The 27120-nt window shown below is 41.5% G+C and overlaps 3 protein-coding genes and 1 pseudogene across 4 annotated transcripts; all 4 read left to right on the forward strand.

Annotated features, from left to right (window-relative positions):
- Positions 1 to 4470: 4470 nt before the first annotated feature.
- LOC306715892 (E3 ubiquitin-protein ligase TRIM35-like) lies at positions 4471 to 7646 on the forward strand (the record flags this gene model as incomplete). Its single annotated transcript, XM_079186371.1, has 2 exons — positions 4471 to 4602; positions 6510 to 7646. The coding sequence occupies exon 2, from the start codon at positions 6525 to 6527 to the stop codon at positions 7644 to 7646; it is 1122 nt and encodes a 373-aa protein (XP_079042497.1). The 5' UTR covers positions 4471 to 4602; positions 6510 to 6524.
- A 2410-nt stretch (positions 7647 to 10056) lies between these two features.
- LOC306693870 (nuclear factor 7, ovary-like) lies at positions 10057 to 12591 on the forward strand. The gene is made up of 2 exons (XM_079156527.1): positions 10057 to 10191; positions 10777 to 12591. The coding sequence occupies exon 2, from the start codon at positions 10792 to 10794 to the stop codon at positions 12184 to 12186; it is 1395 nt and encodes a 464-aa protein (XP_079012653.1). The 5' UTR covers positions 10057 to 10191; positions 10777 to 10791; the 3' UTR covers positions 12187 to 12591.
- Positions 12592 to 15521: 2930 nt separating this feature from the next.
- Positions 15522 to 17774, forward strand: LOC306693869 (E3 ubiquitin-protein ligase TRIM35-like; annotated as a pseudogene). Its single transcript, XR_013767726.1, has 2 exons — positions 15522 to 15553; positions 15780 to 17774. The product of XR_013767726.1 is annotated as an E3 ubiquitin-protein ligase TRIM35-like (transcript).
- A 2639-nt stretch (positions 17775 to 20413) lies between these two features.
- Positions 20414 to 22522, forward strand: LOC306693871 (nuclear factor 7, brain-like). The gene is made up of 2 exons (XM_079156528.1): positions 20414 to 20535; positions 20710 to 22522. The coding sequence occupies exon 2, from the start codon at positions 20725 to 20727 to the stop codon at positions 22105 to 22107; it is 1383 nt and encodes a 460-aa protein (XP_079012654.1). The 5' UTR covers positions 20414 to 20535; positions 20710 to 20724; the 3' UTR covers positions 22108 to 22522.
- The last annotated feature ends 4598 nt before the right edge of the window (positions 22523 to 27120 follow it).

Here is a 27120-nt window from a genome sequence, read left to right on the forward strand (position 1 = left end):
AATAAAGTACCTTAAGTAAAGTTATGACTTTTCGACATGGTACACTGACTTTTTCATGACTTTTTTCGACATCCTATACTATGCTGTTTATAGCTCCGCAGCAACTCCCTTCATCAACATCGATTGTCTTCCTTCAGGATGGAGTCCAATCGCCAAAGACGTTGCACTATTCACATTTGTACAATGTGTAACAAATTATTGTGAAATTCTAATGAAGTCTCTCCTGATTGAATGACTTTTTTGACTGTTTTTCGACTTTAACCCCAGTAGAACAAACTGAAAAAACACAATTGGGTTTCATCATTAAATTCTTTTCTTTACTGCATTTGCACATAATTCACTGAACACACGGAAGTCCAGAAGCATCCAATACATAAACTGACCGATGAAAACAAGGTAAAAACAATACGTCTGTAATAAAATACACTTTCATGTTCTTATATGCATAATATAAAAACAATAAAGGAAAATATTTAAATTGCAGTAATTACTATTTACAAAAGGCATTTTCTTTTAAAAGGAACTTTTACAACTTCAGTACCTATAAATAAATCAAACTATATGCAGGTCAGGTGCAGTAGTACAAAAAGGCTTTGATATCAGGAGAGTAAGGTGACAGTTTTACAGCAGGACAGAAAGGCGGGATAAGGCCTGATGAACATTAGGTAGCCTGGAGGAGTTCACCAATGAGGAGCGAGTGCTTTTCTTCCGTTTCGTCTCTGGGCGGTCCAGGTTGCCTTCCAACCCAGCTGATATCATGCAGAAGTTCCAAATCATCAAGGTTGATAGGGTGAGGTCATCGCTAACGGAAATAACGAGCCTGTTGACGAGGGCATCTCCCATGCCATGCACATTATGCACTGAACACAGACTTCTATTCGCCAAACCTGTAAGGTAGTGTACTGTACTGTTTATATGTTGGTTGAAATTAAAGATATGTGTAGTTTTGGTTTTCCAAATGTGCAAGGTGTTGTAATTAATGCAGTGCTTACTCTGAATCAACACTACAGGGATACGGAATAAGAGTTTTTCAAATAGAAATAAAGTAACTAAAAAAGTAACTTTAAAAGTAAAGTAACTTTAAAAGTAAAGTAACTAAAAAAGTAACTTTAAAAGTAAAGTAACTAAAAAAGTAACTTTAAAAGTAAAGTAACTAAAAAAGTAACTAAAAAAGTAAAGTAACTTTAAAAGTAACTAAAAAAGTAAAGTAACTAAAAAAGTAACTTTAAAAGTAAAGTAACTAAAAAAGTAACTTTAAAAGTAAAGTAACTTTAAAAGTAACTAAAAAAGTAAAGTAACTAAAAAGTAAAGTAACTAAAAAAGTAACTAAAAAAGTAAAGTAACTTTAAAAGTAACTAAAAAAGTAAAGTAACTAAAAAAGTAACTTTAAAAGTAAAGTAACTAAAAAAGTAAATTATATATATTGCTGTAGAAGGCCAACTCCTCATGAAATTCATTGGTCCATATATTCTTAATGCAATAAGATATCAAGAAACTTTTCATAACTTTTGATGATATATATCCAATACTGATTCACAGCAAATTTGGTACCAATCAGACCCAGGGTCTAGGAGAAGTGATTTTTTTTTTTTTTTTACAAAATTCAAAATGGTGGAAAATGTTGGTAGGCGGAGCTTAGGGTCCCAAGAGGATTTTTTGTAGAACTCATTCAGTTGCTCATGTCTGTAAAATCTTAAGTAATTTGGACATACGGGCTGTTGGGGCTTGCCTTTCCATTATCTAGGTGGCGCTAGCGAGTAATTTTGTATGCTCGAGCATTGGACCCATAAAATATCAAAATTTCCCGCTGTCCCGATATGCTCGCCAAATATGGGGAGGTTGGGGACATGTCAGATACCCTTAAACGGTTTTTCATCATAGGGTATAATAATAATTCCTACAGATACAATAGGGACCTCGCGGACCCGACGTTGTCGGTGCTCGGGCCCTAATAAACAATTTAAAAATATGCATGAGCAACATAAAAATAAATGAGATATGGATACTTCATTTTGACTTTTATCTCATAATCTTGATTCATGAGTATATTTCTGATGCTAAAGTTTACCTGTATCATTTTGGTGGAAATGGACTTTTATACTACTAATAATAATAAGAACAGCAAGGAGACGTATTATGATTATTATACTCAAAGTAGACCGAGTAAAAAAAAAGTCTTTCCAAGATTTAGGTCAAAGTTGAACATATCTAATGTCAACAGCAGCAGGCGAGAGACGAGAGGAGAGACTAAAGGACACGAAAGGAGACGAAAGGAGACTAAAAGAGACTAAAGGAGAGACAAATGAGAGAGTAAAGGAGACCAGAGGAGAGACTAAAGGAGACTAAATGAGAGACTAAAGGAGACGAGAGGAGAGACTAAAGGAGACTAAATGAGAGACTAAAGGAGACGAGAGGAGAGACTAAAGGAGACTAAATGAGAGACTAAAGGAGAAACTATACAGGAGAGACTAAAGGAGGCTAAAGGAGAGACTACAGGAGACAAAAAGAGTACTAATCTCTCTCTATCTCCTTTCATTCAGCTTTGTCTCTCTCTTTCTTTTCTTTTCCTCACCTGCTGTGTGTTGTGAGTCAGCTGATGCCCATGGGCAAGAAGTGGAAGGAAAGGGATTTTAATTACACGCAGACTGTTTACAGGCCGGTAGAGTCTGATTCACTGACAGGTGAGTTGGTCCACATCTAAGGCACTTAGTCTTCGTTACACGCACACACGCACACACACACACACACACACACACACACACACACACACACTGGTGAGTCAGACTGACCCAGATACTGAAGGAGATAAGCTCTCAGTGTGGCAGCTGTTCAATGATTCAAAGGCCACATCACAGTGACTCTGCACAAATCTGTGTGTGTGTGTGTGTGTGTGTTGCACTTGTGTTGCACCAGCTGCACTTCCACTCTGCACCACCAGAGGCTGCAGCAGACCACTCTACGCACATTCTTTGGGGGGTTTCTCTAAATGTAGACTGGAATGCTTCACATTAGCAAAGTGTCGTGTTTCATGAGGTCTGACTGTCTGACTCTGCAGATTCTTTGCTTAAGTACCAATATATATGTCAAAATACTCCAATTACAAGTATAACATTTAAAATAACATATAAATACATTTAAAATACGTGTTATCAGCTAAATACACTTAAATTATCAAACGTAAAAGTACTCAACAGTATACTGATATGACATTATTTAGATTTTTAATACTGATGTATTAATGTGTAAGCAGCATTTTACTGTTGTAGCTGCTCGGGGTCGGAGCTGGTTTTACATTTTTAATAAACTGAACGGTTCAAATGGTGGTCAGTCAGAGGCTTCCTGTCTCTAAGGGATCACAAGACAAATGTGAGGGGTCGTTAGATAACTAATAGGAGAGCAAAGAAGAAGAAGAAACAAAGTTATGATACACAAATAACTTTTCATCTGATTCCTGCATACAGGCAGAAATTAAAGCTCTGTAAACCTGTTGAGAGGAAATCAATGCAGTGGACCAGAGAAGCTCTGGAGGATCTCGTGTAGACAGTTTGTAAAACATACAAGTTAGTGAAGTAAAAGTAGAAAGTGGCGTCGAAAGAAAACCTCATTTGGACTCGAGTAGAAGACTTCGACCACCGCCGCTCTGTTCCTGCTGACTGTGTGTAACACCACAGCGTCAGTCAACAGACTATTATATATTAAAATATGTGTATTTTAAATAAGTGTTGTTACAAAAATATATTTTGATCAAAGTTGACGGGTTGTGAGCAGTGATTGTGTTGTTTTTACTGACGGCAGCAAATAAATAAGACAAATTACATAAATAAGACAAACTAAAACAAGTTAACTGTGTCTAGTAAAAGGGAGGAGTTTGGTTTTAAGAGACAACTAATTCCTTTTTTAACGCTACATGAAATGGGAGATTTTAAAAATCTATATTTTTTTAACAATTTTAGGCCTTCAGTATAATAGTAGTTCTTCAAATGACTCAATATCAATATGCTGTTGAAGATACGGTGCTTAGAAATGCTTGGAATAAAACAAGTTTACCACAAGACATGCCCAAAACTATTTGCAACATGAACTCTGACTTGACAGGTCTTAACTTCCCAAATGTATCTTCAGGCTAAAAACTGGCTGGTGGAGCCGGAGGCGGGGATCGAACTGCCGATCCTCCTATTGAAAGATGGCCCTGCTCTCCACTTTGCCACGGTCAACCCCGAAGTGATCTGTCCAGTACGATGTTTGAAGAACAGTACACAGAGAACAACAACAGTTACTGCTGATGCTTGTGAAGTATTGCCTTTGTTCTGTAGTCTGAACAGAAGACTACATTCCAGGTAGGTTGTGATTACGTAAGTGGTACAGTGCAAACATTAGGCCCCTCCCCCATCAAGGAGCAGCACATCTTGTAAGAAAGAGGAACCTTTGATAAAGTTCCAACCCTCGCATGACTCAATTGAGACAAAGCAGAGAACACAGATTGAAATTCTGTGTACTTAAAAGAGAAACACAGACGGAGAGATTTACCTTCATTCTCATCGTCCACTGAGAGCGGACAGGTTCCGGAGGCAAAACTGGAATACGGAGAAAACAAGTTTTAAGGTAAGGACGTAAGGAAGTAGATTGGTTGCTTAGTTACAGAAAATACAACAGAGTATTATGGTTCTCTTTAACAATAAAAGGTGGGGCTGATACTTCAGATCTTCCTTTGTAGTCGTCCTCTATAATCAAATGGACACTTTTTGTTTTTGTTTTGTTACAAGCCTGCAGGTGTTGCTCTCTCTCTCTCTCTCTCTCTCTCTCTCTCTCTCTCTCTCTCTCTCTCACACACTAAATGTACTTTAATATGAACACTTACAAATAAAGGTTTTACTAGATGATGGTTCAATAAATTAGGCCATCACACGTCTCTCACTTGTTTCCTCGGTGTCGTTGTTGTCTGATGTCTGACAGCTGAGGTTCCTGTCGCACTGCGGAAGATTTAAGCTTTTGTTCATTTACAGTTTCTTTGTGAACTTCACATAATATGTATATATATATAACATAGAAAATGAAAGTCCTCCGTTTTATGGCCATCGTCCTCCTCAAAGCCACAAACCGGGACTTCAAACGTCCGCTCCGTATGTCTGATAACGCCGCTGGACACTCCGCTCGCTAATCGCTCCAATAACGGCTGCTTCCTCCGCAAAAATGCAGAATTAAACAGCACAACAGCTGCTAGCAAAGACAACAAGGTCAGCGACGCCTGTAATCAGTTGTCCATGTTGAATTAACCTGGTAGTTGATCGGTAATCAATGTTGTTGTTTGTGATCTTCCGGAAAAGGGTCACGTGATAGGGGCGTGACGAATCAGAGAGGGACACGTCGTGACTGCTAAGAACCAATCAAGTAGCGAACGCAGGCGTCTACGTCATCGTTTCCAAACGTTGCCGTTTACGAGCATCCACACGAAGAGGCAACCCCGGAGTTTTCAAACTCTGAAACTCCGGCATAGTGTGGACACTCATCACACCAGTGGCGGGCCGTGCATTTCATACCTGGGCCTTCACTGCTGAAATACCACCTTATAACCACATGATGGCGCCACAGCTAGGGTTATTATTCGTTTCTTGGGCTGTAACTATATAATGTTACGTATTTGTATTGAACCGTTCGGTACGAGGCTTACAAACCGAACAATACGTTTGAAAAATACTAGTGCATTTGGAAAATACAGAAGCTTAAATTGTAGGAAAAAAGTAGGAGACAGCGGCCTGTGTGACCTCTGAACCGGAACAAAAAGAACCACAACAAAAAACAGCTGATGCTCCGGGAGTGTTCCGGGAGGCTAGGCTAACTAGCTTTACGGAAAAACAACAGCAGTAACATGCATTCTGCTACACACTCGAGGGCCATTTAGAGATTAGATGTAAAAAAACGAACCAGTTGACTTACCAAATGCTGATCACATCCTCTTTTCTTTGTTGACAAAGATTAATCCCGCAGTTAAATCCCATCTCACGAATCCGTTTCTCCTCCTTCAGCCATAAACAAAGCTAGGTAAAAAAAAATTACAAATCTACACCAAGCAAAATGCAAAAAATATCATAATTTCATTCATATCTTTCAATATGAACTCTCACTACTCACTAAGCCTCCGCTGTAAGTTTCATTTCACGACAGTCACGTGCTCGCCCACTGACCAATCACAGCACAGAATCTCACTGCAGCGCTGCTGCTAATGCTGACGTAGCTGTAGGCCTGCAGACCGTTCTGCTGCGTCTAAGAATCTCAAACTAAAGATCTGATTGGTTGAAGACTATGCCAATCAACAATATCGTCCCCATTCACTTAACCTGCACATGGATTCACTGGTGAGTCTGCAGGCCTGGGGCCTCTCTTCTTACCTAGAGACACAGAGGTGAAATCTGATTGGATAAAAGCTCTACTTAAAGCAAGCTGCACTGGAAGCAGAGCGACTGAGGATTGATGTAGTCTAATTCACACTCTGCTCTCTGCTTTGTTTTCAGCATTTTACAAACACAATGGCCTCCAGATCAGAGGAGGATCTCTCCTGTTCTGTCTGCCAGGACATCTTCAAGGATCCTGTTGTCCTGTCGTGTAGCCACAGCTTCTGCAGAGACTGTCTGAAGAACTGGTGGGCAGAGAAACTACTACAGGAGTGTCCAGTTTGTAACAGAAGATCATCAAGGACTGATCCACCTGTTAGTCTGGTGATAAAGAACCTGTGTGAGTCCTTCATACTGGAGAGAGATCAGAGAGCTTCAGAGACTCTCTGCAGTCTGCACTCTGAGAAACTCAAACTCTTCTGTCTGGACCATCAGCAGCTGGTGTGTCTCGTCTGCAGAGATTCAGAAACACACAAAAACCACAAATTCAGACCCATCAATGAAGCTGCAGAGGATCACAAAGATGAGATCCAGAACTCCCTGAAGCCCTTAAAGGAGAAACTGAAGCTCTTTGAACAAGTTAAAGGAAACTGTGATCAAACAGCACATCACATGAAGGTCCAGGCCCGACGCACAGAGAGGCAGATTAAGGAGCATTTTAAGAAGCTTCACCAGTTTCTAGAGGATGAAGAGGAGGCCAGGATGGCTGCACTGAGGGAGGAAGAGGAGCAGAAGAGTCAGGTGATGAAGGAGAAGATGGAGGCTCTGAGCAGAGAGATAGCAGCTCTTTCAGACACAGTCAGAGCCACAGAGGACCAGCTGAGAGCTGAAGACGTCTCATTCCTGAACAACTACAAGGCTGCAGTGGAAACAGTCCAGCAGCGCCCCCTGCTGGAGGATCCACAGCTACTCTCAGGAGCTCTGATAGACGAGGCCAAACACCTGGGCAACATGACCTCCAGCATCTCGGACAAGATGAAGGACATGGTCTCCTACAGTCCTGTGATTCTGGACCCAAGCACAGCTCATCCAGAACTCATCCTGTCTGAAGACTTGACCAGTGTGAAACGAGGAGAGAAACAGAAGCTTCCTGAAAACCCAGAGAGGCCTAATTACTTTAAACCCATCCTTGGTTTTGACTCAAGGACTCAGTGCTGGGCTGTCGGCGTTAGAGACAGTACATGCTGGTCTCTGTGTGTGGCAAAAGAGGCAGTGTGCATGATCTTGTTTCTGTTCTGTATCATATTTCTGTTCTGAACATTTAAAGCCTTCATAAAGGATGATGTATGTCATAGTCTTTTTAATCTGTAACTTTCTTTGATTATTTTGTATCTTCTTTGAAACAAGTTTAGCTGTAAACCAATAAAAAATGAATTGAAAAAGGAGATATGTATGTTTATGAAACATTTAAATATGCATTGTTAGGTATAATACATTACAAGTCTTACACGAGTTGTACTGTTTGAAAATACAAATACAAATGTGAAGCAGAATAAGTTTGTGGGATAGTATAACTGTAAAGGTTGGAATGGCTTTGCTGCTGTTGTGTAAATCAAATCTTTAACGTTTTCTCTTAAAGGTTCAGTGTGTAAGATTTATTGTCATCTAGTGGTTTGTTGCATTATCTCTCTGCTCAGCCCTCCCTCTCCAAGCGTGTTGGAGAACTATGGTGGTTCGCTTGCGGTAGACGCTCCGCCCCCAACTGGAGGGAGCAATCCACCGGTTTCCGCCAGAGCACCATGGCCTCAGATTTGGAGGCGCTAACTCTCATCTCCGCCGCTTCACACTCGGCTGTAAACCGCAGTGAATGCTGGAGGTCACCAACCCGAGGAGGCCAACGGGACCACATCATCCGCAAATCGATCGAAAGCCTTCTCCAAGTCCACAAAGCACATGTAGACTGGTTGGGCAAACTTGCAAAATGATCTTTTAAATTGACAAACATCATATGTGTAATTCATGGTACATGGTTCATATGGGATAAATAAAATGTATTTGTCTGTCACCGTTGACTTCTGTACTTTTTTCCCCCCAAAATAAGGTCCCATGAAAGGACGTGTAATTTAAAAGATCATGTTGAGAGTCCACAAAGTCGCAGTGAACTACATCTTTTGTCTCGTACAATATATACGTCACCAACCTGGCCGTTACCTTGGCTTGCTAGCTAGCTAGTTAACGCGGCTATATCCATACACACATCTATTATGACGCATAAGTGTATAGTAATTATTACATGATGCGTTTTTATCCAGCAGCTCTTTTTATAAGCTGAGGAAGCGAAAGAACGAGCTAGACTCCGTTGTTGGTGTGAATGCAATCTGGTGCGAAACAGAAAGGCATCGTAGCTTCAGAGTGTGACGTCGGTTACACGACTTTTGGATGTGTATTCTTTCTGATTACACGTTTCTAAGTTTTATGACAAAAGGAGACTTTCTTGACGTGCAACATTATCTTTTAAATGGACAAACATCATATGTGTAATTCATGGCATAATTCAAACGGGATCAAAACATTATTTGTCTCTCGCCGTTGAGTACCATATATATTTTTTTTCACAGAGATAAGGTTCCCATGGCGGTCGACCGGAAAGGGGCGGGGCCTCGCCTCTCTATTGGAACAGCACCTGTAGTCGGGTTTCCGGTCCGAAATTTTGGTTTCCGGCCCGAAATTTTGATTTCCGCGGTTGAAGGAAAGCAGCATAAATACAGTGAGTTGCCTTTGAACCTCCAAGCTTCAGTCAATGTTGTTATGTGTAAAAACGTATATGGTCATCAGTGATAAGAAAGGATACATATTAGTGAACACAGAAAGGACAAATGACAGTTAGGCCTTCAAACAGCACTTTTATACTGCAGACAGAGCAACGGTTGTATTTTCCAGTTCAGAAGAACTTCGGGAATTTCACATCAATTCATCACTGACTTTTAAAAGTGGCGACCAGGCTTCAGCTTTTGGTCGTCGCATCTGAAAATATGGTTTGTGTTTTTAGTCACCTTACATTTTCATAAATCAAGAAACTCTGCGGTTATACAACTACTTAATAATAAAAACTTGACAAAAGAATAAAAGCTTTATTACAGCGACCAAACAAAATGTTTTGTAGGTTGTGTTTTATCTGCTGCTTTACATAATTTGAATCTTAACTGTTATCAGTTACGGGCACATTTTTTATATCAGGGTGTGAGTCTATTAGTGTCGGTGGAAGAGCGAACAGAACAACGTAAACTCCAACAGAACCGGTTCAACTGCATGACTTCACTTCAGCAGCGTCCAATGTTCAACCCAATTGAACTGGAGTTTCTGAACTTCACCGAACACAAAAGTCTCGCCCTCAGGTGAGACACACTGACTTGTGTGCCTGAGTCAACCAGCTGGTCAATATATATATATAAGTAAGATAGATTGAGCCGAAGTAATCTGTCCAGTACGACGTTTGAAGAACAGTACACAGAGAACAACATTGTACAACAACAGGTACTGCTGATGCTAATGATGCCTTTGTTCTGTTGTCTCTATGTGAAAAGAAGACTACATTCCAGGTAGGTTGTGATTACGTACTTGGTACAGTGCAAACATTAGGCCCCTCCCCCATCGAGGAGCAGCACATCTTGTAAGAAAGATTAACCTTTGATAAAGTTCCACCCTCGCATGACTCAACTGAGACAATGCAGAGAACACAGAATGAAATTCTGTGTAATTAAAACACAGACGGAGAGATTTACCTTCATTCTCATCGTCCACTCAGAGCGGACAGGATCAGGAGGCAAAACTGGAATACGAAAGAAAACAGTTACGTTTTAAGGTAAGGACGTAAGGAAGTAGATTGTTTGCTTAGTTGCAGAAAATACAACAGAGGATTATGGTTCTCTTTAACAATAAAAGGTGGGGCTGATACTTAAGATCTTCCTTTGTAGTCGTCCTCTATCATCAGCTGTTATCGCTCCAATAACAGCTGCTTCCTTCGCATGTCGGCAGTACTAGAATTATAAAATGCAGAATTGAACCGCAAAACAGCTGCTAGTATAAACAACAAGGTCGGCAACGCCTGTAATCCGTTATCCATGTTGAGTTAACCTGGTAGTCGATCAGTAATCAAGGCTGATGTTGTTTGTTTTCTCACGACGCCGTGACGAGTCATGAAAGGACACGTCGTTACTGCTAAGACCCAATCAAGTGTGTCTACGTCATCGTTTTCAAAGGTCTAAGTTTCCGCCCGTCCACGCTACGAGATAACCCAGAATCTTTCAAACTAACACGGTCTTGGGAGGGTTTTCAAACGCCCCTGTTTTTGGGGGTTTAAAACTCCTGAGTGATGTGGACGCTCAGTGTCAAACGTAGTCGTGTTGATGTAGTCTAATTCACACTCTGCTCTCTGTTTTGTTTTCAGCGTTTTACGAACACAATGGCCTCCAGATCAGAGGAGGATCTCTCCTGTTCTGTCTGCCAGGACATCTTCAAGGATCCTGTTGTCCTCTCGTGTAGCCACAGCTTCTGCAGAGACTGTCTGAAGAACTGGTGGGCAGAGAAACAAACACGTGAGTGTCCAGTTTGTAACAGAAGATCATCAAGGACTGATCCACCTGTTAGTCTGGTGATAAAGAACCTGTGTGAGTCCTTCATACGGGAGAGAGATCAGAGAGCTTCAGAGACTCTCTGCAGTCTGCACTCTGAGAAACTCAAACTCTTCTGTCTGGACCATCAGCAGCCGGTGTGTCACATCTGCAGAGATTCAAAAACACACATAGACCACACATTCAGACCCATCGAGGAAGTTGCTCAGGATCACAAAGAGGAGATCCAGAACTCCCTGAAGCCCTTAAAGGAGAAACTGAAGCTCTTTGAAAAAGTTAAAGGAATCTGTGATCAAACAGCAGAACACATGAAGGTCCAGGCCCGACGCACAGAGAGGCAGATTAAGGAGCAGTTTAAGAAGCTTCACCAGTTTCTAGAGGAGGAAGAGGAGGCCAGGATCTCTGTACTGAGGGAGGAAGAGGAGCAGAAGAGTCAGGTGATGAAGGAGAAGATGGAGGCTCTGAGCAGAGAGATAGCAGCTCTTTCAGACACAGTCAGAGCCACAGAGGACGAGCTGAGAGCTGAAGACGTCTCATTCCTGAACAACTACAAGGCTGCAGTGGAAAGAGTCCAGCAGCGCCCCCTGCTGGAGGATCCACAGCTGCTCTCAGGAGCTCTGATAGACGAGGCCAAACACCTGGGCAACCTGGCCTTCAACATCTGGAACAAGATGAAGGACATGGTCTCCTACACTCCTGTGATTCTGGATCCAAACACTGCTCATCCAAACCTCATCCTGTCTGAAGATCTGACCAGTGTGAGACGAGGAGAGGAACAGAAGCTTCCTGATAATCCAGAGAGGTTTGATTCCCTTAACCCTGTCCTGGGCTCTGAGGGTTTTAACTCAGGGATTCACAGCTGGGTCGTTGAGGTTGGAGACAGTACATGCTGGTTTCTGGGTGTGGCAAAAGAGTCCGTCAGGAGGAAAGGGATTACGTGGTCTGGAATGTGGAGAATTGGATTCTCTAATGGGAGTTATAAAGTCTTCTTCCCATCAGCCTCACCGGTCGGTCTCTCAGTGAAGGAGAAGCTCCAGAGGATCAGAGTTTTGTTGGACTTAAACAGAGGACATCTGTCGTTCTCTGATGCCGACACTAATGCACACATGTACACATTCAAACACAAGTTCACTGAGAAGCTGTTTCCATACTTTGGCAATAGCAATAAATCCCCTATTAAGATTTTACCAGAGTTTGAAGACGATTACAGTTATGATTGGTGGTAGGCACATGCAGCATTCAATATCTTAAAGGGAAGTTTACCATGAAATGTAATCTAATGTACTCGTGTTGATTTAGACTTTAACTGATTAATCAAATAGGAGAACTGAAATGATGAGAGGGGGTTGTGTTGATTTGTTTGTATTGCTGGTGATTAAGGAACTGATGTCGTTTCTGCTTTTACTCTCATTGTAAGTTGTTGATTATTGTTTTAATTATTGTAATGAGGTGTCCCACTGCGTCCCACATAAAGAGCAGAGATACTCAGAAGTTTAACATTGTTGGACTTTTTTGCATTCAAGTGATTTAAAACATGAAACGTTTACCTTTTTTTGTTAAGTGTATTAAGTATCACTAGTGGTGTATAAGTTATATATAAATAAAATCATTGAACTTTCCTCTCAGGATTTAAAAAATGTGTGTGTGTGTTTTATCTACGACATCATATGTGATGTCACCAGGAGGTCGTCATCCGATTGGTAGCTGGTTTTATAGAGACACAGGTAAGAAGAGTCACTGTGCTATTTTTGTCCGCTTAGAATGATGAATCACTTTAAGGGACTGAGTGTGTGTGAGTGTTTGTGTATGAGTGTGTGTGTGTGTGAGTGTGTGTGTGTGTGAGAGAGAGAGAGAGAGAGAGAGAGAGAGAGAGTGTGTGTGTGTGTGTGTGTGTGTGTGTGTGTGTGTGTGTGTGTGTGTGTGTGTGTGAGAGTGTGTGTGTGTGAGTGTTTGTGTATGAGTGTGTGTGTGTGTGTGTGTGTGTGAGAGTGACAGTGTGTGTGTTATTTCACAGATGAGTTTCATCAGATCCGCCTCACAGACAGTACGCAGGACATTTGCAGCAGCTTGTGATGATTAAATGCTGAGATCATTTCAGGCTGCAGACCCGTAAACAGTCTTGATCCTGGACAAGTTCAAATCAAAATACCAAAAACATATTTATTGACCCATCTGCAGGGCCGGGTAAGATTATGATGCCAGTACCCGCAAAGTGACACAGATGCCGATGTTAGCACTGTTTGCGCTGCTAGCATTGATAGCTGCTAGCACTGTTAGCTGCACGTCTGTGCTCAGAGCCGTGTGCAGGCAGGTCATCCCGGCTGTGTGGGTAGACGCTGCTGCGGTCGTGGCCCAATCACACGTCACATTAAAGAGAATAATGTTTGCTGTGATTGACTAATAACAAAACCGTACAAATAGTCCTTTTTTTTTCTAGACCTGGGCACGAAAAGGATCGATTGCAGGTTATCTTTTGCCTGGAGAAGTTTCAACACTACTTGTTACTGGGTCATTATACCTACTTATCTGTCACATGTTCAGATATTTCTATTGGTGCTATTTCTTTGCAGTCCACATGAAAACTAGTGAGAGGACTTCTTTAAAAAAGTTATTTTGCATGTCTGGATATCAGGAGAAAGTTACGCGCATGACAGGATGCTTCATCATTAACGGAAAATGCATCAAAATCAATGGAATTTACTCAATGACAAGAACAAAACTCACAAGAACCAGTCACATATATTTGTATGACAACAAAGCATGACAAATCAATCCAGCAAAACTGCAGCGCTAAAACACATATTCCACCACACACTCAAGATCACGAGCCATTCAAATATTATTCACATCCGAGGGAACAATATTAACCATATCATAAAAACGACAGGATAGACAAATGATCGCAGTAGTAAATCTTCCGCAGATGTAAAAACAAAAGCAGTTCACTTACCAAAGCTGCTGTTCACTATTTAAAGACAAAGTCCATCCTCCTTTCTTTGATTACAAAGAGTTCAATGACACGGTTGTACAGAACATCGGTGCTTGTTCAGTTCCAGCAAGAAGTCCTTCTCGATTCATGGTGAAGACAGTCGAGCCTCCCCAGTTGTACTTCTTGAATACGCTTTAATGCGTTTGAGGGCTGAAAATGTCCGCTCGACAGAGGCAATAGATATTGGGATTGTCAACGCCCAACATGTCACGCTAGCCCACTGACCAATCAACCCGCACATTAATGATGATGTACTTCGCTAGGCCAGCTAGAAAGCTCTGGCACGTCAAAGAATACATCTAACATGTGAAACTAAACATCTGATTAGTTGAAGACTATGGTAATCAACAATATTGTCCCCATGCACTTAAACTTAAAAAGGGATTCACTTGTAATTCTGAAGGCCTCCGGGCAGATTTGTTTTACCTAGAGACAACATAGGGACGAAATCTGATTGGATAAAAGCTCTACTTAAAACAAGCTGCGCTGGAAGCAGAGCTGGAAGTTGTTTCATGACAAAAGGAGACTTTCTTGATGTTCAGAATTATCTTTTAAATGGACAAACATCATATGTGTAATTCATGGCACAATTCAAACGGGATCAAAACATTATTTGTCTCTCGCTGTTGGCTACCATATATTTTTTTCCCGAGATAAGGTCCCATGGTGGTCGACCAAAAGGGGCGGGGCCTCATCTCTCTATTGGAACGCCGCCTGTAGTCGGGTTTCTGGTCCGAAACGTTAGATGAACCTCACCAACCTCGACCTCGAAATCCAAGATGACGGCACGGCGCATCAACAGTAGTATTTGCTGTTTATAAGCACTTCTGTCATACCTTTGTGTCAATTAATCAGTTACAAAATTATTTGTAGGTTGTGTTTTATCTGCTAGTTCACAGAATTTGAAACTTAACTGTTATCAGTTACAGGCACATTTTTATATAAGGGTGTGGTTCTATTAGTGCTGGTGGAAGAGCGAACAGACAACGTGAACTTCAACAGAACCAGTTTGAATGCATGACTTCACTTCAGAGGCGTGCAAAGTTCAACACAATTAAACAATTAAACTGCACCGAACACAAACGTCTCGGACAAAGTCTCGCCCTCAGGTGAGACACACCTGAGGCAAACAGCTGGTCAATATATAAGTAAGATAGATTAATCCGAAGTAATCTGTCCAGTACGATGTTTGAAGAACAGTACACAGAGAACTGTAGCAGCTATCAATATTGTACAACAACAGGTACTGCTGATGCTTATGATGCCTTTGTTCTGTCGTCTCTATGTGAAAAGAAGACTACATTCCAGGTAGGTTGTGATTACGTGGTACCGTGCAAATCTTAGGCCCCTCCCCCATCATGGAGCAGCACATCTTGCAAGAAAGATGAAGCTTTGGCGTATCACAGTTGAGCTTTGATAAAGTTCCACCCTCGCATGACTCAACTGAGACAAACCAGAGAACACAGAGTGCAATTCTATGTAATAAAAACACAGACGGAGAGAGATTTACCTTCATTCTCAACGTCCACTGAGAGCGGACAGGATCAGGAGGCAAAACTGGAATACAAAAGAAGAACAGAAGAAGAAAACAGTTAAGATTTAAGGTAAGGACGTAAGGAAGTAGATTGTTGCTTAGTTACAGAAAATACAACAGAGTATTATGGTTCTCTTTAACATTAAAAGGTGGGGCTGATACTTAAGATCTTCCTTTGTGGTCGTCCTCTATAATCAAATAGACACATATTGTGGAGAAAAAAAAAAGTTATATTTTTCAAACATAGTCGTGTTGATGTAGTCTAATTCACACTCTGCTCTCTGCTTTGTTTTCAGCGTTTTACAAACCCAATGGCCTCCAGATCAGAGGAGGATCTCTCCTGTTCTGTCTGCCAGGACATCTTCAAGGATCCTGTTGTCCTGTCGTGTAGCCACAGCTTCTGCAGAGACTGTCTGAAGAACTGGTGGGCAGAGAAACAAACACGTGAGTGTCCAGTTTGTAACAGAAGGTCATCAAGGACTGATCCACCTGTTAGTCTGGTGATAAAGAACCTGTGTGAGTCCTTCATACGGGAGAGAGATCAGAGAGCTTCAGAGACTCTCTGCAGTCTGCACTCTGAGAAACTCAGACTCTTCTGTCTGGACCATCAGCAGCTGGTGTGTCTCGTCTGCAGAGATTCAGAAACACACAAAAACCACAAATTCAGACCCATCAATGAAGCTGCAGAGGATCTCAAAGAGGAGATCCAGAACTCCCTGAAGCCCTTAAAGGAGAAACTGAAGCTCTTTGAAAAAGTTAAAGAAACTGTGATCAAACAGCAGAACACATGAAGGTCCAGGCCCGACGCACAGAGAGGCAGATTAAGGAGCAGTTTAAGAAGCTTCACCAGTTTCTAGAGGAGGAAGAGGAGGCCAGGATGGCTGCACTGAGGGAGGAAGAGGAGCAGAAGAGTCAGATGATGAAGGAGAAGATGGAGGCTCTGAGCAGAGAGATAGCAGCTCTTTCAGACACAGTCAGAGCCACAGAGGACGAGCTGAGAGCTGAAGACGTCTCATTCCTGAACAACTACAAGGCTGCAGTGGAAAGAGTCCAGCAGCGCCCCCTGCTGGAGGATCTACAGCTGCTCTCAGGAGCTCTGATAGACGAGGCCAAACACCTGGGCAACCTGACCTCCAACATCTCGGACAAGATGAAGGACATGGTCTCCTACACTCCTGTGATTCTGGATCCAAACACAGCTCATCCAGAAATCATCCTGTCTGAAGATCTGACCAGTGTGAGACGAGGAGAGGAACAGAAGCTTCTTGAAAACCCAGAGAGGCCTAATTACTTTAAACCCATCCTTGGTTTTATCTCAAGGACTCTGTGCTGGGATGTTGAAGTTAGAGACAGTACATGCTGGTCTCTGGGTGTGGCAAAAGAGTCTGTTGAGAGGAACGGTAGAACATGGTCCAGAATATGGAGAATAGGATTCTCTAATGGTAAATATAAAGCCTTCTTGCCATCAGCCCCACCAATCGTTCTATCAGAGCCGAAGGAGCTCCAGAGGATCAGAGTGAATCTGGACTGGAACAGAGGACAACTTTCATTCTCTGATCCGGATACCGACACACACATACACACCTTCACACACACTTTCACTGAGAAGATGTTTCCCTATTTCAGCAGTCGTGATGAATTCCCAACAGAAGTGGATGGTAATGAGGAGGAATGCATGGAGTACGTTGTACCTGATGATGAAAGGCCCGAGAGGCAGCTGTGGCCGGTGTGGCTCAGTGGTACAGCTGGTCGTCCGTAGATCTTCGATAAAATCCATCTCGATCTATCCTTGGGGGAGACACTGAACCCCAAATTGCTCTGTATGAATTTGTGTGAATGTTAGTTAGTCTGATCAGGTGACACCTTGTAGCCCCTGACATCAGTGTATGAATGGTGTAAGTGACATGTTGTGTAAAAGCACTTTCTGTGGACAAAGGACTAGAACATTTTGTTGTTTTTGACCCTAAATGAGACCTGCATTTTTAAAATCTTATAGTGTTCTGAATTTTGTGATGCTGCTGATTCAGGAAACTAAAGCTGTCTCTGCTCCTCTGTCACTCTGAAGAAGAAGATCAAAATGTCAACGGTGAATAAACGATGATGCACCTCAGAAGAATAATCTCTTCTGATGATACTGTCTGAAACAAAAGTTTTCACACTTCTTCTCTGTCAGCCGCTTTATTTAAAAGGTACAGATCTCCATTTGGGTTGGTACTAAATGGAATGTCGTTGATTCATGTTAATCTCATTGTGAGTCACTCTGAATATAAACATCAGCCAAATATTACAACACAAACTGTAAATAACTGATGATGTTCTGGATGAGTTGGTGGCCACAGTCCCTTTCTCAGTTTAGTTTTTGTTCCCAGCTGAAATCCAAACACACTCCTCAGATATTGCTCTAACAGCCACCCACGAGGTTAACGGTCGATTACGGTTTTGTGACGGGTCGGGTTAGCTTGAATAAAGTTATTTAAGTTCCTTGGAATTCAAGATTAGTCATCAAAAATATATTAATGTTTTACAGGGAAAAAGAAGTGAGATAAACACATTTTGACACATATTTAGCTTTTCCAAGAGACACATGAATAATTAATAGCTATTAACATGTATTTAGTTATTTCACTGGGTGATTAAGGATTTGGATTTTGTGTACTGTGTTCGTCTAGTTTTGTTGTAGTAGTTGAGTATTGTTTTTATTATTTTACGGAGGTTTTCCAATGTTTCATATAAAAAGCAGATACGCAGAAGTTTAAGATTGTTGACCTGGTGGAGTAATTGCATGCTAGTTCATTTAAACCAGGGGTGTCAAACTCATTTTCACTCTGGGCCACATCAGCATCACGGTCGCCCTCAAAGGACCGGTTGTATATGTAAGACTGTGTAAATGTAACTTCTCCTAACATATTGGTAAATAACTGTCTCTGCATTTGATTATTGTTTATTCAAGTGTAAAAATATTGTACATGCAGTTATATAAATGTAAAAATATATTTAACCACATTTCTGTTATTATAACTTAAATCCTTTTAATTTAGGGTTAAGAAACCCACATTACTCTTTCAAACTTTTAAAGAAAGTAGCAAAGACAAATATCAAACACAAGTTATTACAATAACTTTGTTCAAAGCTTAAAATCCTTTCAAGGGTGCGTTTGCACAATCCCAGGTGAAGTATTTCATGTGTTGTAAAGCCACGTTTAAAGTCGTCTTCAATGTACTCGCAATACATTTCCATTTCAAATGTAGGGTAACCAGCCAAAGAGCTGCTTCTATGACTGTGTTTAAGTATATCATTATTTTGACTTTCTATCTCATAATTTCGACTTTCTATCTCATAATTTCGACTATGGGGATATTTTTGTTATCAAGACTAACCTTAAATTTTTTTTTTTTTTTTTAACTTTTTTTAAACTTTTTTTTTTTTTTTTTGCTGGCGGATTCGCGGGCCACATAAAATGACGTGGCGGGCCGGATTCGGCCGGCGGGCCTTGAGTTTGATACCCCTGATTTAAACAGTTTCATCTTTTGGCTATTATCACTATTTATCATTTAAGATCATCATGTTTTAGTCACATTTTTTCAACATAAGTACATACATAATGCAGTTAGCTGTGGTTCAAGTTTGTAATGATCTTTATTGTTGAGGCAGTGTGCATGATCTTGTTTCTGTTCTGTATCATCTTTCTGTTCTGAACATTTAAAGCCTTCATAAAGGATGATGTATGTCATAGTCTTTCTAATCTGTAACTTTCTTTGATTATTTTGTATCTTCTTTTAAACAAGTTTAGCTGTAAACCAATAAAGAATGAATTGAAAAAGGAGATATGTATGTTTATGAAACATTTAAATATGCATTGTTAGGTATAATACATTACAAGTCTTACACGAGTTGTATTGTTTGAAAATACAAATACAAATGTTAAGCAGAATAAGTTTGTAGGATAGTATAACTGTAAAGGTTGGAATGGCTTTGCTGCTGTTGTGTAAATCAAATCTTTAACGTTTTCTCTTAAAGGTTCAGTGTGTAAGATTTATTGTCATCTAGTGGTTTGTTGCATTATCTCTCTGCTCAGCCCTCCCTCTCCAAGCGTGTTGGAGAACTATGGTGGCCCTCAGCTAAGGAGAGTTATCTTTAAGATTTTATAACAATTAGAAGCTCTTATCAATATTCTGCTTTCCTACATCACTAACTATTTGCTTCTAAACACATGGATTCAGGATTATAATTTATCTTTAAAATATATCGAAATATTGTTTCTAGAGCAGCAACAGTTATGTTTCCAACAGCCAAGTCACTATATACAGTCATTAATAACAAACTGGAAGCAAACGTAAAATGTTAATGAAATAAACAACACTTCTGAGTGAAGTTTATGAGTGAAAGATGAAGAACACAGACATCCGTCAGTATCTATCAATCCTGGCTGCTTTGCTTTGTTGGTGGAAGAGCAAACAGAACGACGTGAATTCCAACAGAACCGGTTTGACTTCACTTCAGAGGCGTGCAAAGTTCAACACAATGAAACAATTAAACTTCACTGAACACAAACGTCTCGGACAAAGTCTCGCCCTCAGGTGAGACACACCTGAGGCAAACAGCTGGTCAATATATAAGTAAGATAGATTGAGCCGAAGTAATCTGTCCAGTACGATGTTTGAAGAACAGTACACAGAGAACAACATTGTACAACAACAGGTACTGCTGATGCTAATGATGCCTTTGTTCTGTATGTGAAAAGAAGACTACATTCCAGGTAGGTTGTGATTACGTGGAACAATGCAAACATTAGGCTCCGCCCCCATATGGAGCAGCACATCTTGCAAGAAAGATGAACCTTTGGCGTATCACAGTTGAGCTTTGATAAAGTTCCACCCCTCGCATGACTCAACTGAGACAAACCAGAGAACACAGAGTGCAATTCTATGTAAGAGAAACACAGACGGAGAGAGATTTACCTTCATTCTCATCGTCCACTGAGAGCGGACAGGATCAGGAGGCAAAACTGGAATACGAAAGAAGAACAGAAGAAGAAAACAGTTAAGTTTTAAGGTAAGGACGTAAGGAAGTAGATTGTTGCTTGGTTACAGAAAATACAACAGAGTATTATGGTTCTCTTTAACAATAAAAGGTGGGGCTGATACTTAAGATTATAGTCGTCCTCTATAATCAAATAGACACATACTGTGGAAATAATTCACACTCTGCTCTCTGCTCTGTTTTCAGCGGTTTACAAACACAATGGCCTCCAGATCAGAGGAGGATCTCTCCTGTTCTGTCTGCCAGGACATCTTCAAGGATCCTGTTGTCCTGTCGTGTAGCCACAGCTTCTGCAGAGACTGTCTGAAGAACTGGTGGGCAGAGAAACAAACACGTGAGTGTCCAGTTTGTAACAGAAGATCATCAAGGACTGATCCACCTGTTAGTCTGGTGATAAAGAACCTGTGTGAGTCCTTCATACTGGAGAGAGATCAGAGAGCTTCAGAGACTCTCTGCAGTCTGCACTCTGAGAAACTCAGACTCTTCTGTCTGGACCATCAGCAGCCGGTGTGTCTCGTCTGCAGAGATTCAAAAACACACATAAACCACACATTCAGACCCATCGAGGAAGTTGCTGAGGATCACAAAGAGGAGATCCAGAACTCCCTGAAGCTCTTAAAGGAGAAACTGAAGCTCTTTGAACAAGTTAAAAGAAACTGTGATAAAACAGCAGAACACATGAAGGTCCAGGCCCGACACACAGAGAGGCAGATTAAGGAGCAGTTTAAGAAGCTTCACCAGTTTCTAGAGGAGGAAGAGGAGGCCAGGATGGCTGCACTGAGGGAGGAAGAGGAGCAGAAGAGTCAGGTGATGAAGGAGAAGATGGAGGCTCTGAGCAGAGAGATAGCAGCTCTTTCAGACACAGTCAGAGCCACAGAGGACGAGCTGAGAGCTGAAGACATCTCATTCCTGAACAACTACAAGGCTGCAGTGGAAAGAGTCCAGCAGCGCCCCCTGCTGGAGGATCCACAGCTGCTCGCAGGAGCTCTGATAGACGAGGCCAAACACCTGGGCAACCTGACCTTCAACATCTGGATCAAGATGAAGGACATGGTCTCCTACACTCCTGTGATTCTGGATCCAAACACTGCTCATCCAGAACTCATCCTGTCTGAAGATCTGACCAGTGTGAGACGAGGACAGAGACAGAAGCTTCCTGATAATCCAGAGAGGTTTGATTCCATTAACCCTGTCCTGGGCTCTGAGGGTTTTAACTCAGGGATTCACACCTGGGATGTTGAGGTTGGAGACAGTACATGCTGGTTTCTGGGTGTGGCAAAAGAGTCCGTCAGGAGGAAAGGGAGTATATGGTCTGAAATGTGGAGAATTGGATTCTCTAATGGGAGTTATAAAGTCTTCTTCCCATTGGCTCAACCGGTCGGTCTCTCAGTGAAGGAGAAACTCCAGAGGATCAGAGTTTTGTTGGACTTAAACAGAGGACATCTGTCGTTCTCTGATGCCGACACTAACGCACACATGTACACATTCAAACACAAGTTCACTGAGAAGCTGTTTCCATACTTTGGCAATAGCAATAAATCCCCTATTAAGATTTTACCAGTTGGAAGACGATTACAGTTATGATTGGTGGTAGGCACATGCAGCATTCAATATCTTAAAGGGAAGTTTACCATGAAATGTAATCTAATGTACTCGTGTTGATTTAGACTTTAACTGATTAATCAAATAGGAGAACTGAAATGATGAGAGGGGGTTGTGTTGATTTGTTTGTATTGCTGGTGATTAAGGAACTGATGTCGTTTCTGCTTTTACTCTCATTGTAAGTTGTTGATTATTGTTTTAATTATTGTAATGAGGTGTCCCACTGCGTCCCACATAAAGAGCAGAGATACTCAGAAGTTTAACATTGTTGGACTTTTTTGCATTCAAGTGATTTAAAACATGAAACGTTTACCTTTTTTTGTTAAGTGTATTAAGTATCACTAGTGGTGTATAAGTTATATATAAATAAAATCATTGAACTTTCCTCTCAGGATTTAAAAAATGTGTGTGTGTGTTTTATCTACGACATCATATGTGATGTCACCAGGAGGTCGTCATCTGATTGGTAGCTGGTTTTATAGAGACACAGGTAAGAAGAGTCACTGTGCTATTTTTGTCCGCTTAGAATGATGAATCACTTTAAGGGACTGAGTGTGTGTGTGTTTGTGTATGAGTGTGTGTGTGTGTGTGTGTTTGTGTATGAGTGTGTGTGTGTGTGTGTGTGTGTGTGTGAGTGTTTGTGTGAGAGTGTGTGTGTGTGTGTGTGTGAGAGTGACAGTGTGTGTGTTATTTCACAGATGAGTTTCATCAGATCCGCCTCACAGACAGTACGCAGGACATTTGCAGCAGCTTGTGATGATTAAATGCTGAGATCATTTCAGGCTGCAGACCCGTAAACAGTCTTGATCCTGGACAAGTTCAAATCAAAATACCAAAAACATATTTATTGACCCATCTGCAGGGCCGGGTAAGATTATGATGCCAGTACCCGCAAAGTGACACAGATGCCGATGTTAGCACTGTTTGCGCTGCTAGCATTGATAGCTGCTAGCACTGTTAGCTGCACGTCTGTGCTCAGAGCCGTGTGCAGGCAGGTCATCCCGGCTGTGTGGGTAGACGCTGCTGCGGTCGTGGCCCAATCACACGTCACATTAAAGAGAATAATGTTTGCTGTGATTGACTAATAACAAAACCGTACAAAAAGTCCTTTTTTTTCTAGACCTGGGCACGAAAAGGATCGATTGCAGGTTATCTTTTGCCTGGAGAAGTTTCAACACTACTTGTTACTGGGTCATTATACCTACTCATCTGTCACATGTCCAGATATTTCTATTGGTGCTATTTCTTTGCAGTCCGTATGAAAACTGGTTAGAGGACTATTTTTATCACGAGAAACCAGCTCTTTGGAAGAACTCACAAGAACATTTTCACTGTGTTCGCTTTCTGTCAGAAAGCACTTTTAGACATTGAACAACAGCAACATCCCAACATTAGCTTTCTTATATTTAATTCTTGCCACTTGCTGAATGAGCCACCAAAACAAACATCAAAAGTCAGTTTGCAGGTGAGATAGCTAATAACTGTAGCACATTAAACAACTTTAACGTTTTGAACGTCAAGATTGGTCAGTTTACTGTAGATGCCGTGATGCAGTGTCCTTATTATATATATAAAACACATGAATCATACATTTAAAATTTAATTTTTGATTGAGAAAATTATGTTTTTTGTGATTCCAGTTGGACTTTAACAAGTTAAACAGACATAAATATGGCATACAACTGTTTCCTAATCACAGACCAAATTTTCTTTGAATGACCTGGAGTTTGGCAACACACACACACACACACACACACACACACACACACACACACACACACACACACAGAGCAGCAGATAGCCCTCTCTTGTGCTGCTGTGCATTTCGAAGACTTCAAACCTAGAAAATGTGAAGCTGCTGAGTGTTTGGTGCAGCTGCTGCCATGAGGAACATATATATGTTCTGGTAAAGTTTCGAGCTCATCCTGTGAGCACTGATATGTGTCTTTATGTGTTATTAATCGTAGCGACAGGTGCGCAGCTTTTCCCAGACAGCCGGTCAATAAACCTCAACGTCGGTATCTGTTCCGACTTCCTGAACAAGCTGCTCTAAGAGAGCTGCATGTGTAATGTAGACATTTTATGACATTTCTTTTGCTACAAACGTCTTGACGCGCACGCTCGCGGCAGCGTTTCCTCCATAAAAAAAACACGCCAGCAAACAAACAGTGAGCCTGAGAGCCATCGTGACTCCTGACCGCATGCAGCAGCAGGAACAAACTCAGCATAAGTGAGTCACATTAAAGGTGAGCTGATAATACGAAGATCAAACGCTGTGTGCTCTACCGGCCTGTTATCTGAAGCTAAACAGCGGCAGGATGAAGGCCACAGAAGGCCACAGCCTCCCAGACTCCCAGAGACGGTTATTGCCACAACCTTTCTTTTTTTTAATATATATATTGAGTATCCCTCCACTTTCAACACATCCAGCTAACATCTGTTACAGCTTTTCAACTGTGTCGGAGCATCCTGATTGTCTTGACATTGGACAACGTCAACATACATCGTCCCTACATATCTGTAAGTGAAAAGAAAATGCCAAAGGAAATAAGAAATTGTTTCATTGAATCCTTTTTATTTATGTAGAATAAGCAACACATTCATGACGTTCCCCTCTGGCGTCAGTTAGATAGTCTCTTTTCAAAATAAAACGTCCATCTCAGTGTAGGTTGAGGCAACAGAAGCACTCAGTAAGGTTCAGGAAAAGAGCGAGGATGACGTTAACTTCCACAACTCACGTGATTAACGACCGACGTAACAAAATGTCAACGTTCACTTTTGGGTTTTTTCGCGGGACATGGACGGCGGCCCCCGTTTCACCCAACCACAAAGCGCCGCCCCCCCCCGCCCCACATGAAGTATTTCACTCTCAGCATCACTCTCTAAACCGTCTCGTAAGGACGCTTAAGCATCGGGACTGAGAATGGGTTGAATCTGGTTATTGAATGCTGCTGAACTATTTGACCAAAACAAACTTCTGCTTCTATATTTGTACCGTATGGTGTAAGTGAGCGCTTCTAAATCTAAATACATCCGTGACCTTTCACATTGAAACGTTGCATTATATTACACAGGAGCAGAGAGTCGCTCAGATTTCCTTTCTGATGAGAGCATTCCCTGATTACATTACATGTGACACACTCACACACTCACACACACACACACACACTCACACACGCACACACACACACACTCACACACTCACACAAACAGACAGCTTGTTTTGCAAAAACACACAATAGAACGGATTCTATTTCATTCATTATCTATACAAACACACAGTGTCTGTTTTCTTTCATGCAAACTCTCTCTCTCTCTCTCACACACACACACACACACACACACACACACACACACTTCCCGCCAAACCTGTCCTCTGGGCTGCCGTGCCCGCAGAGGACGTGCCGACCCTTTCAGTTGGTCCTCGCCATGGAAACGATTTGTCTCATGTTGCCGTGGCGCCACGTGGCGGACGACGCTCTGCAAACACAAAACACACTTTGACACACACACACCTCTGATCCTGACGCTGTTGTTCACACACACACACACACGCGCACACACACACACACACACACACACACACACACACACACACATTTAATATTTGTATTTCATGCAGTCCGTGTCCCTGAGTGTTTATGTGTTCTGACTGTTTGTCATAGAAACATCGTCTCTCTTCATGTTGTGATGTTTTGCTGTAAAACATGTGACGAAATGATGATCGAGTGAGAAAATTTGAATTTTCTCAACCCCCCTATAACACAAAATGAAGAATGTTTGGAAGGTGTGTGACGGGGAAAATAATTACCAAACTAAGTCTACAAGCAAGTAACACACACAAACACACACACACACACACACACACACACACACACACACACACACACACACACACACACACACACACACACACACACACACACATTACATCACTGAATACGAAATCACTGCTTCATTTGGGCAAATGTAATAACTGTGTTTGTCTTCTGTGAATCATTTTGTGTGTTTGAAAGCTGCTATTTAAATAAACATGTCTTGTCTCAGCTAATAAATCATTAAGTCTGTTCTTACTGAGCGTTGTGTTCAAAGACAAAGGGACAAAGCAACGTCTCTTTAAAAGGTCAACAACATGAGCTCAGAAAAAGAAGAGTGTGTTCAGCTTTGTGACGAGGCTTTTTAAATTGTTTGTTTAGAAGTAAACACTTCATCCTTCAGTTTATCACAAACACACACGGAGACGAGGTTTTTACTGGAAGAGAAGGAATAAAAAACTGTAATCTGACAAACTTTGTGGATAATATTGGTGAGTTTTCCCCGCTGAGATGTTGTGGAGTAGAAATATAAACTTCCATAAAATGGAAATACTCTAATTAAGTACAAATACCTTGAATTTGCACCTATAAGTACAGCTTTTAGTAAATGTTTATTACCTTCTCTTCTCACCACTAGAGGTCCTCGATGGTTTCAGTTTGGGATGACCTCAAATGAGCTCTCCTCTCTCTCATTCTGTCTTTGTTTGAATTCCTCTCTCCTCCCTCCCCCTCCTCTCTCTCTCTCTCTCTCTCTCTCTCTCTCCCATCACCTAGTTCTCTCTGGTCCGTTGACCGAAAACAAAAACCTCTGATCCGTCCAGTAAACAGACGTCATTCTGTTCCAAACTTTCTGCCAAGTTTCTCCTCACTGTTTGCTTCCACCGATATCCTTCTTTCAGGACTGCAGAGCGAATGAATGAACGCTCATCTCGTCCGGCTGCTGATTTGGTTTGAAAAACGGGAAAAACTTGATGACCAGCTGCCTTTCTTTCAGATTTGGTTAAATAAAACCAACGAACTAGAAGAGCTCAAAGCCCGTGCAGCAGCAGCAGCAGCAGCAGCAGCAGTTAATAAATCAGCTCAAAATGAGTAAAGCTTGTGTAATGCAGACTCAGGTGATCCACATTCCTCAATATCAAAACTAATGAGATATCTCCAGAGCCAGATGTATCTTCCTCCT

The sequence above is a fragment of the Pholis gunnellus genome (genome assembly GCF_910591455.1).
Source record: "Pholis gunnellus genome assembly, chromosome: 3".
NCBI classification, from domain to species: domain Eukaryota; kingdom Metazoa; phylum Chordata; class Actinopteri; order Perciformes; family Pholidae; genus Pholis; species Pholis gunnellus.

Excerpts from the sequence above, each read along its gene's own strand:
- LOC306693870 (XM_079156527.1), top strand. The coding sequence starts at position 10,792 with ATGGCCTCCAGATCAGAGGAGGATCTCTCCTGTTCTGTCTGCCAGGAC.
- LOC306693871 (XM_079156528.1), top strand. The coding sequence starts at position 20,725 with ATGGCCTCCAGATCAGAGGAGGATCTCTCCTGTTCTGTCTGCCAGGAC.